The sequence below is a fragment of the Nycticebus coucang genome, chromosome 10, assembly GCF_027406575.1.
Source record: "Nycticebus coucang isolate mNycCou1 chromosome 10, mNycCou1.pri, whole genome shotgun sequence".
Lineage (NCBI taxonomy): Eukaryota > Metazoa > Chordata > Mammalia > Primates > Lorisidae > Nycticebus > Nycticebus coucang.
This window is the reverse complement of record NC_069789.1, coordinates 101,258,834-101,271,081: the sequence shown is the minus strand read 5'-3', so window position 1 is coordinate 101,271,081 and position 12,248 is coordinate 101,258,834. Positions and strand designations below refer to the sequence as shown.

Here is a 12,248-nt window from a genome sequence, read left to right as displayed (position 1 = left end):
AGCAAATTTACCACAAACATGAAATGTTTTACTTGTTGTGTGTTTCGTGATAACATGAGTGCATATTTTACATTCTGATTTCAAATTACTCAAAATTGCATTAAATAACCCAACCATGCCCCACCTCTCTTACACTGAGGCAGAGGTATGAAGTATGTCACATTCAAGATCCAGACTGAATTGTACTGAACTGATACTTGATAGATCAGACTAAGCAGCCAGGCAATTGCCCTTGTCTCTCTGGGTATGATACCATTTAGAAAGTCTAGGCTCACCCATGTGTACATAAATAGAATCAGCTTTGGATGATGGTTTTATGTTTTGTGGAGAAAGAGCCTGTTTGTTTGGTTGGTTTTATGCTTTATTTTTATATCAGAGTAATCACCTAAGTGAGAAACCAAAATAGAGCCAATGAGGTGCCAACATTTTCAACTTACACTTGATGGAAATTTTGATCAGCATATTTTCTTACTGAGAAATCAAGTTGTTTTTGTCATTTGTTAAGACGAAATGATTCTAATCCACTAGTCAGCCTGTTTTACTGTTTTGGAAAAATATGTGCCAAAGAAATTTATTTTCAGCCCCAAAAGATAGTAATGATGTTATTCTTTATTTTACCACTAAGTTATAATTTTCATCACGTCCACATGAATAAAGAATTTCCAACGACTCAGAGTCTTCACAATCATCTTTCTTTAATCAGTTCTCAAATATCATCTTCATTTCAATATGTTTGTTATATGCCATAAAAACATTCATAGTTTCGCCTTATACTTATTTATTTTTATTGAGAGTATTCAGGTTCTTACAGGTTGATAAATAAGTCAAATTTTTGGTTGCTTTCTCAATTATTAAGATAAAAGTTTAGTAAATTCTCCCCATCTAGATTATTATCTTTTCTGAAGGCATTTTTTCTAAATAGTAACATAACAAATCAATCTTTAATTTGTAAACTCTAACCAACATCTTCTCCAACTAATTCAGTATGACTATAGATGGGTATTCATATATATGGCAAAAATAACATTTGCAAAACCACTTCCCTGCTCATAATTAATTTCTCTCAGAAAATAACTTTCGTAATGGTATACGATGGACTCTATTTTAATGATGGATATAAAAGCCCAGACTTCACCATCATACAATGAATACATGTAATGAAATTCAACTTGAGCCTCTTAATTCTTACCAAAATAAAAAAGGGGAGAAAGCAAAGAACTGCCATGAATACTTTAAATGAAGTATTTAATCTGATTATTTCAGGAGAAAATGTCTCTCTTTCAAAAATATCTCAAGCATAAAAAATGTTCGTGAAAAAAATTGTAGCTAACCCTGAATTAAATAGTTACTTTTAGTTAAATAATTTCAAAAGAAAAACTACAAAAATTGTTTCAAATTCTTATGGGAAAAATTTATATTTTGAGAGATAGAGGAATGAGACTATTCTCCCTGAGATTTAGGATGATGCTGAACAGCTGAGTGTGTAGATTTTCTCACGTGAGAAAAAGTTTTACACTCATTGACATTTAAACACAAAAAAACGGGAGGCCGTGGGCACGCAGTTTGTCTCACAACTTCTTCGGTGCTTCCCGCCAAAACACGCGCACCCGCCCGACTGGGTTTCCAGTCTCGCAGAAAGCGTTTGCCCTTGGCCACTTGAATTTCTGTTTCAGGTTAAGAACAAAAAGATGCACCTGGACTTCCCTCGGATCTCTCTTCATTGTTAAGCTTTGGGTGGAATTTGAGGGCCTTGAGCTGTAAGCCTTGCTACTTAATAGAAATCTGTCCTGCTCAACTCCGTGGACAATTTGTCACCTACAGGAAGTGTCTCCCACTGAAGGCCTCCAAAGTTCTTTAAGCCACCAAAAAAAAAAAAAAAAAAAAAAACAGTGCCCAAGGTTGTCTGACATCTGGCCTACCAAGTGTCCATCATGCTGGGCCCCGAGGGAGGTGAGGGTTTTGTGGTCAAGCTCCGTGGCCTACCCTGGCCCTGCTCTATTGAGGACATGCAGAACTTCCTCTCCTACTGCACGATTTGTGGTGGGACTGCAGGTGTCCCCTTCATCTACACTAGAGAGGGCAGGCAGAGTGGTGAGGCTTTTGTTGAACTTGAATCAGAAGATGATGTAAAAATGGCCCTGAAAAAAGACAGGGAAAGCATGGGACACAGGTACATCCAGGTGTTCAATTCCCACAGAACCAAGATGGATTGGGTGTTGAAGCACAGGGGTCCCAACAGTGCTGACAGCTCCAACGATGGCTTCGTCCGTCTTCGAGGACTCGCATTTGGATGCACAAAGGAAGAAATTGTCCAGTTCTTCTCGGGGTTGGAAATCATGCCAAACGGGATCACATTACCTATGGACCCTGAGGGCAAGATAACAGGGGAAGCTTTTGTGCAGTTTGCCTCCCAGGAGTTAGCTGAGAAGGCTCTGGGGAAGCACAAGGAGAGGATAGGGCACAGGTATATAGAAGTGTTCAAGAGCAGTCAGGAGGAAGTTAGGTCATACTCAGATCCCCCTCTAAAGTTCATGTCTGTGCAGCGGCCAGGGCCCTATGACTGTCCTGGCACAGCTAGGAGATACATTGGCATCGTGAAGCAAGCTGGCCTGGATAGGATGCGGCCTGGTGCCTACAGTGCAGGCTACAGTGGCTATGAAGAGTACAGTGGCCTCAGTGACGGCTATGGCTTCACCACTGACCTATTTGGGAGAGACCTCAGCTACTATCTCTCTGGGATGTATGACCACAGATATGGAGATGGTGAGTTCACAGTGCAGAGCACCACTGGGCACTGCGTCCACATGAGGGGGCTGCCATACAAAGCGACCGAGAATGACATTTACAATTTCTTCTCTCCACTCAACCCCGTGCGAGTGCATATTGAGATTGGCCCAGATGGAAGAGTGACCAGCGAAGCAGATGTAGAGTTTGCCACTCACGAAGAGGCTGTGGCGGCAATGTCGAAAGACAGGGCTAACATGCAGCACAGATACATAGAGCTCTTCTTGAATTCAACAACAGGGGCCAGCAATGGGACATACAGCAGCCAGGTGATGCAAGGCATGGGGGTGTCAGCAGCCCAGGCCACTTACAGTGGGCTGGAGAGCCAGTCAGTGAGTGACTGCTACGGGGCTGGCTACAGCGGGCAGAACAGCATGGGTGGGTACGACTAGTTTTGTAGGAACATTTAAGTTTTTTCAATCAAATTTTCACAGGCAGCCAACAAGCAATGAAGAGCAGTTATAACTCAAGAGGAAGCTGTAGGGACCCATTTTGCACCATGAGTTTGTGAAATCTGGATTAAAAAAATTACCTCTTCAGTGTTTTCTCATGCAAACTTTTCTTCTAGCATGTGATATTGAGTAAACTAAAACTATTTTCAGCTTTTCCCAATTAACATTTTGGTAGTATACTTTAGAGTGATGTTATCTGAGTTTAAGTAGTTTTGTTTTGTTTTTTTTTTATTGTTGGGGATTCATTGAGGGTACAATAAGCCAGGTTACACTGATTGCAATTGTCAGGTAAAGTCCCTCTTAAGTTTAAGTAGTTTAAGTATGTTAAATATGGACCTTTTGCCACCACATCGCAGTGAACACACTGGGGAGATGTGCTTTTTTGGAAAACTCAAAGGTGCTAGCTCCCTGATTCAAAAAGAAATATTTCTCATGTTCATTGTAGTTTATTTTCATTTAAAATCTTTTAGGTTCAGTTTAAGCTTTTTAAGAGTTAGTTTTGAGAATTGAGACACAATACTAATACTGTAGGAATTGGTGAGGCCTTGACTTAAAACTTTCTTTGTACTGTGATTTCCTTTTGGGTGTATTTTGCTAAGTGAAACTTGTTAAATTTTTTTGTTAACTAAATTTTTTTCTTACAATAAAGATTTTTCCACAATGACTGGCACAAGAAAAATAAATAAATAAATAAACACAAAAAAACATTTATCTTGATAGGCTTCTAACAACATCCTAAATCATTTGATTTGAATGCTACTGTTTATTCCCAATTAGTAATGACAAAGGATAGTTTTGTCATTCTTTCTGTCAGTTCATGAGAGACAATGTTATGTCTGCCACACCCTTCACTGACTCCTGCTTCTATGAGTTTCCCTCATGATCCTACTTATTTTCTATGATTTCAGGCTTACCCTTCACACCGTGTTTACTAAAACTGTCCATATTCTCACTTGAGTACCATTGTTAAACATTCATAATTTTAAAAGAGAAAGGAATAATACAGTAAAATAGCAAATTAGAAATGTAGATGTGGTTATTGAAACTTTTAAACATAGCTATAGATAAATATTTGATTCAATGCAATCGTGGCAGGAATTTGAAATAAATTGTGGAAACCGTGTGTATATGAGAGAGAAAGAAATTTAAAAACAGTACATGTACCCGGCTACATTTGCCAGAATTTGTGAAATTCCATCTCCTCCCTTCCCTCCCTCACACACACCCACACAACCCAGGAGGGTGAAGAAACTGGAATCAAGGGTTGGGCCAGTGATGGGCAACTGGCCCTACCAAAACCAGACTAGAGCACCAAACTTTCTAGGACAGAGATTTGAGGTGTGAGCATGGCAGCTTCCAATGACCAGTTTCCAGCTCCCAAGAAGAACAGGGTGGGAGAGGATGAAGAGAGAAAGAGGGAAAAGCAAAGGTGAGATAAGGCCCTGGCAGCCTCCCAGCCAGGTTCCTGTTATCCTTGAGCCCCCTCTGTGCCTTCTTCTCCTGGCAAATTAGTGCCTTGGACCAGGAGAATCCTGATTTGTCTTAAGATGGTTTATATTAAGTTCCCCTGTGACACATCAAACAAAACACGATATAGCAAAAGAGCTTTGCCTAAGCCTCTTTGTATCTCTTTAATTCAGCAAACACAGAACACATACTGCACATGGGGCACTGGGTTTTTGCATTTTCAAACAGCCTCCCAGATTAATCTAATTAGATACGTGTACAAAGCTCTCTGCTCTCAAAGCACTTATAATTCAGCAAGTAATCCAGTAGCAGTGACATTTGTTTTTGAGATGTGTCATTGTAGGGAAACACGCCATGCAAAGGTGTAATTGTGAGGCCACGTGGCACGTTAGGGAACAGCAAATATTTCTGTATATCTGGGGCTTAAAATGTAGGGGGAAGTGGAAAAAAGGGAGAAATAAATAAACACAAACTCACAAAAAAAAAGCTTTGAAGGACACTAAGGGACTTGGAACAATGGATCCTTTAAGATAAAGATCTTCATAAAAGAGAGATCATAGCCCAGGCAGGGAGAAGGTGAAGCATGCAGGCAAGACCAGCTACATAATTTGTAACATCCAGTGCAAAATGAAAATGCAGAGACACTTTCCGATTATTTAAGCATTTCAAGATTGCAGCAGCACAGCATCAAACCAAGCATGGTGCCCTCCACACGGGTCTCTCACCCATAAAGTCAGAAAATATTGGAATGATCTTGTATTTATTTTTATCTCATCCTTTCCTAGTTTCTATTTCTATGAATATCTTATGTTATTTATGACATATTTTTAGTACAGGTATATAATTCACACATCAATTAATAGATAAAGATTAATAGAATGTGCCTAAAATTCATAACTAATGGTAGGTACGATTAGTAAAGGTTAAGGACTTTGCTATATTCCTGAGACTGAGTCCAAGTCTCCCAATACAGACAGACAAGTGGGCTTCGCTGGTCTGGAGTGTAAAGAGTCAGTGCAAGTGGGAGTGGGAGAAGGTAAAAGAGAGAGAAAAAATAAAGAGTGAACAAGGAAGAGAAAGGCAGAGACGATGGCACAGAGAGAAAATAAGATTATGGCTCCCTGCCGGAGGCAGTGGCTCACACCTATAATGCTAGCACTCTGGGAGGCTGAGGCAGGTGGATTGCCTGAGCTCACAAGTTTGAGACTAGTCTGAGCAAAAGTGAGACCCCATCTCTTCTAAAAATAGAAAAACTGAAGCAAAAGGATAAATTGAGCCCCGGTTGGAGGTTGCTGTGAGCTATGATGCTTTAGCACTCTACCCAGGGCAACAGCTTGAGACTGTCTCAAAAAAAAAAAAGAAAGAAAAGAAAGGAAAAAAAGATTCTGACTCTCTTACACTCTCATGTCAGGACAGAAGGTAAAAGAGGCTGCTTTATTTTTATTTTTTATTTTTTTGAGATAGAGTCTCACTCTGTCACCCTGGATAGAGTTCTGTAGAGTCATAGCTCACAGCAACTTCATACTCTTGGGCTTAAACAATCCTCTTGCCTCAGTCTCACAAGTAGCTGGGACTACAGGTGTGTGCCACCACACTCAACTAGTTTTTTTCTACTTTTAGAAGAGTCAGGGTCAGGCCTGCATTTTTTAATTTAGCAAACAAGAAACCGTAAGAGTCTTAGAATCTGACTAATCAATTAGGATCTCTCCTTCATAAAGTGGAGGGGACAGAAAATAAGAGGCAGGAATCATAAATATTTCTACATTGCCCTGCTCGTATTCTTTCTACTTACCTGTTAGGCTGAGTATGGTCCATAGTAAATTGGAGCCAAGGCTATTCTCCCCAAAATGACCAAAGTTGTATCAGCAACATCCTATTGACTCCATCATTTCTGCTGTTCAGAGCATCAGCCTGGAACCAGTGAGGGAGCTGTTGAGCTTGTAAAAATGGCTTTCATGATACCACCTGCAGAAGCTTGTGCAATGGGTCAGAATCCAAAGCTACATGATCCAGGAATCCCCTTGCCATTTTGTGTCTTTTAAAAATGTTTAATATTTGCTTCACTTTTTAAAATCCAGATAAAATTTAAATGCATACTACTAAGAGAAAAAGCTAATCGGAAAAGGCTGCATACTTTATGATTCCAACTATTTGGCATTCTGGGAAAGACAAATTGTAGAGAGAATGGGAAGATCCCTGGTTTCTAAGGGTTAGAGCAGGAAGGGATGAGTAGGCTGAGGACAGAGGACTCTTAGGGCAGTGAGTCTACTCTGTTATGGTAACAATAAGGTATATGAAAATGCTCTGTATTTTCTGCCCAATGTTGCCTAAAACTGTCCTAAAAATTAAAGTTTGGAGGGAGGCAAGATGGCCAACTGAAGCCAGCTTTCTGCAGAGGCTCCCATCCAGAGGGAGAAATAATGGCCAGAAATAACCCAATAAAGTGGAAGATGGAGAGCTGAGCTGAGAGAAAGGATCAATAGGTTTGCATCACCCCTGCTGTGACAAGCTGGGACTCCAAGGAAACAAATTTAAGATACAAAACCCAACCCAAAGAGGACAGGAATCCTTCTCCTCCACCCCCCAGGAGAGTGGCTTGAGGTGAATAAAGGAAAGAGGACCTTTTGTTTCACCAATGGGGAAAGAACACTGAGGGCCGGGTCTCCTCCAGAGAGATACCACTGCAAGCCCAGGCAGTCTCTTGCCTGGGCCAAAAGTTGATCTAATATTTCCCTATCTTCCTGAACTCCCAATCCACCCCTCCCCACTCTCCTGGCAGTCTGAAAGACTACCCCCTGCAAAATCCAGAGTGTTTGGCAGACTTTTGCTAGGGCGGGGCACCTCATGAGCTGTAGGACAGTTGTGCTGAAACTATAACTTTATTAGAGGTAGGGAGTCACAAGGGGAGAGAGACTTGCCCAGTGTTGGAAAGAGCATAGCTCAGGTCCTGCACTACTGACCACCACCGGGACCACAGACCACTGGCTCCCCAGCTCAGCAGCCTGCAATAGGTGGCTAGGCTCCCCACCAGGCTCCTGTGATGGGCAGCCAGAGTGGCAACTCCTGCCCAGCTTCTGTGACCCACAGGTAGCCTGTGGCCAATAACTCCTGCCTGGCTCCTGCAACCCCTGAGGCCCCCCAGGCCAGCGACTCCACCCTCTGGCTTCCATCCCAACTCCTTCAGCCCAAGGCCGGGATCTGCAGGTCTGCCCTCAGGTTCCACACACAGCTCCTGCAGCACGAGACCAGGAGTCAGTGGCTCCACCCTCCAGTTCCCTGCCAGGCTCCTATGACCCTTGCAGCCCATGGCAATGCCCTCCAGCTCCTGTGACCTGCACACAGCAGTACCCCAGACCTGTGGCACCACTGTTGACAGTGATGATGGCTCCATGGTCCCTCCCACTGGTGTCAAATTGAGCTGCCAGTGGACCCCCCTGCCTGGATGCTGAATATCTTTTGAACTCTCCCACCTGATCAGTGTTTGTGTCAACCAGGACAATTGGTTTGGAACTCTTGACCTGGGCAAGTCACCCAGGGACCCACAAGGTTGTACCCTGGTGTGTTGTTCAGGGAGTGTGGGATTCTCTTCTTCCAATTATCACCTGTGGGGGCGGCAGGGTATCTTAGTTGCTTATATATCTCCACAGCTGAGATTTCAACCCAAGCCACTGATTCACTAGGTTTGGACAGAGACTAGCTGAATACCAGTCAGCACCATCTATCCCAATCACACCAAGCAGGTGCCTAGAGTTTCAGCAGGCAGTAGTTCTGAATGGGACCTTTGTAAAGCTCTAAAGGAAAAGCTGCAATCACCAGTCCCAGTTCTTTGGGAAAGGGCTGGTTAATTACAACTCCAGGAGCCCTCAATTCAATTTTACCTTGCCAGCTTCTCTAGCCAAATGGTGAAAAATAATCATGGGGCAGAATCAGCTGGTAACATGAATAATCAGAGTAGATCAACTCCCCCAAGGAATGACAAAGGAGACACAACAGAAGATCCCATTCATAAACAAATGGCTGAGAAGTCAGAAATCGAATTCAGAGTTTGCATTGCAAATAAGATTAACAGAATGGAGGTAAAGATGGACTTAGAAATTCAAGGAGCAATTCAAAAGTTGTCTCAAGAATTCAATGAATTCAAAGACAAAATCACCAAAGATTTTGACAGATTGAGGCAAGAACTTGTAGCCCTCAAAGATCTGAGAAATACAATAGAATCTCTCAGTAACAGAATGGAGCAGGCAGAAGAAAGGATCTCTAACATCGAAGACAAAGATTTTGAATGCTCCCAAGTGCTCAAAGAGGAAGAGAAGTGGAGAGCAAAAATGGATGGTTCCCTGAGAGAATTGTGGGACCACTCCAAAAGAGCAAACATTCGCCTCTTAGGAATCTCTGAAGAAGAGGATACTCTACTGAAAGGCACAGATACTCTACTCCAAGAGATAATTGAGAAGAACTTCCCAAGCATGGCAAGAGATACTGAAATTCAGAGAGCAGACAGTTTCAGAACCCTAGCACCACTCAACCCAAATAAAGCATCTTCTAGGCACATTTTTCATCAAAGTTAACATGAAGGAGAAAATCCTGCAAGCAGCCAGACATAAGAAAATAATAACCAACAAGGGGAAGAATGTTAAAATAACTGCATATCTTTCTGCTGAAACTTTTCAAGCCAGAAGAGGATGGTCATCAACCTTCAATGTCCTAAAACAAACAACTTTCAGCACAGGATCCTGTATCCAGCTAAATTGAGCTTAATTTATAACTGAGAACTTAAATACTTTAATGACATGCACACATTGAAGAAATTTGCCATAACCAAACCAGCTCTTCAGGATATCCTCAGACCCATCCTCCATAATGACCAGCACAATGCTCTACCACCAAAGTAAACTCACTCTGAAATTCTTGACCAAAACCCAATTTCCATAGTGGTGAAAAGATTCCAAATGTCCACTGGACTTTGATACCCAAAATAGAACCAGGGTTATCAAAACTCTCAATTAATGTGAACAGCTTAAACTATCCTCTTAAGAGGCACAGGTTGGCAGACTGGATACACAAACTCAGGCCAGATAATTGCTCCATACATGAATCTCATCTTACCTTAAAGGATAAATACAGACTCAGGGTGAAGGGATAGACATCTGTAATCCAGGCAAACGGAAATCAGAAAACAGCAGAGGTGGCAATTTTATTTGCAGATACACCAGGCTTTAAACCAACTAAAGAAAAGAAAGACAAGGATGGTCACTTCATATTTGTTAATGGAAACACTCAACATGATGAGATGTCAATCATTAATATTTATGCTCCCAACCAGAATGCTCCTCAATTTATAAGGGAGACCCTAACAGACATGAGCAATTTAATATCTTCCAGCACAATAATAGTTGGAGATTTTAACACCCCTTTGGCAGTGTTGAACAAATCCTCCAATAAGAAACTAAGCAAATAAATTTTGCACTTAAACTTCACCATACAACAATTGAATTTAACAGACATCTAGAGAACATTTCATCCTAACCAAACTGAATACACATTCTTCTCATCAGCCCATGGAACATCCTCCAAAATTGATCACATCTTAGGTCACAAGTCTAACCTCAGCAAATTTAAAAGTATAGAAATTAGGAGGCGGAGCAAGATGGCAGCCGAGTAACAGCTTCCTTGCATCTGGGCACCGTGAGTCTGCAGAGATAGGACTCCAGGCATCTCTGGCTGGTGGGATCTGCCTATCATCACCCCTGTGAGGATACAGGGAGTCAGCAAGAGACTTCTGGACCCTAAGAAGAGGACTAAAACAGTGGAAAAACAGCAAGTGGTCACGTGTGTTCAATCCATCTAAACACGCCCGCAACTGTAAGTTCAGTAGCAGCGAGACTAGAAACCAGAAAGACCTTACCTATGAACAGTTTTGGTGTCTTTGGACTTGGCACTCAGTTGAACTGCCTTGGGGATAGCCTGAGCGGGAGTGCGGAGAACTTTGGCCGTTGTCTAGGGTCCCAGTCTGAGCCGCTGAGCCAGACAGAGCTAATAGTGTTTGGCTGTGGGTCACAGAGAACCATTGTGAGCGATCTGCCCTGGCAAGCTCTGCCCTCAGGGTCACAGAGCTAGAATTGGGTGGGAGCTGGTAACCCAGTGACCAAGTAGCCTAAGGGCGGGGTCTGAGCTGCCTTGCAGCCCTAAACCTCAGGGGCAGAGTGAGACCAGTTTTGGCACACTGGGTAAGTGGATAGCCACTTCAGCAGTGATTCCAGTGACAAGCTCTTTCCTGGGAAATCTTCTGCTCAGCAAGTGAACAAGTTCAAAGTGCCTTTTAAGTGGGCTGAAGAGAGATTTAGGGTGTCTACCTGCTGGGGTTTGAGAAATCAGCAGCCTCCAGTCATATCAGAACTGTGATTAACATCTCATACCCCAGAAGACCACGTGTTGCCCAGACAATATTCAATAACATATACATACTGCTTTGTTTTTGGTTGTGTTTTTTTTTTTTTTTTGGTTTGGTTGGGTTTTTTGTTTATTTTGATGTTGTTGATGTTGTTTTGTTTTTCAAGTTCAACCTTTTCCATACAGATCCTTTTTCTTTCTCAATTTTTCTAGTTTAATTATAATTTCCCATTGCTGCCTTTTTCAATAATTAGAACTTCATTTTTGCTAGTGTTTCTACCGCCATTATTTGGTTTTCCACCCAATTTTATCCCGTAAAGTTTTCTGTTTGCTTGTTTTGGTTTTATTTATAGCATTTTTGTCTTTCCACTCTACTTGGTGGAGGTGGGGTACTGTATCTGATCAGGTTAGCAAAGAGCTGCTGACCTCAAGGGAACCACCCAACTGGGCACCCCCAGAAGATGGGGTTTTTTTAAGGTTGTGTCAAAGTACCCTACTGTACACCTATATTGCTCTGTCTCCCTCTTTCTGTGCCTCTCTTCTTTTTGTCAATATTCTTTTTACCCAACCGTCTCCTTTCTCTAATTTTCTTTTTTTTTCTTATCACTCAGTCCTCCTTTCTTTCATCCCTTTTTTGCTCTTCAACCTTCTCACCCTTCTGGTCCTGTAACCCTTAGTCCACAGGCATGAGAACTTAAAGAGCAAGAGGAAGTGAAAGGAAAATTAGGGCAAGGAAACAGATAAAAGAAATTACTCATGAGGAAGAATCAGCAGAAAACTCCAGGCAACATGAAGAACTAGCCCAGAACAACCCCGCCAAGGGACCATGAGGTAGCTACTGAAGAGGATTCCACCTATACAGAAATGTTAGGAATGACAGAAAGGGAATTTAGAATACACATGTTGAAAACAATGAAAGAAATGATGGAAACAATGAAGGAAACTGCTAATAAAGTGGAAAATAACCAAAAGGAAATCCAAAAACAGAATCAAATAAGAGATGAACGATATGAAGAATATAAAAAGGATATAGCAGAGCTGAAGGAACTGAAACAGTCAATCAGGGAACTTAAAGATGCAATGGAAAGTATCAGCAACAGGTTAGACCATGCAGAAGGAATAATTTCAGAGGTAGAAGACAAAGTTCTTGAGATA

The 12,248-nt window shown here is 41.8% G+C and overlaps 1 protein-coding gene across 1 annotated transcript; it reads left to right on the top strand.

Annotated features, from left to right (window-relative positions):
• Positions 1-691: 691 nt before the first annotated feature.
• On the top strand, positions 692-3,897 carry LOC128596959 (heterogeneous nuclear ribonucleoprotein F-like). Its single transcript, XM_053606839.1, has one exon. It carries the CDS (start codon positions 1,932-1,934, stop codon positions 3,174-3,176), a length of 1,245 nt encoding a protein of 414 aa, XP_053462814.1. The 5' UTR covers positions 692-1,931; the 3' UTR covers positions 3,177-3,897.
• Positions 3,898-12,248: the final 8,351 nt, after the last annotated feature.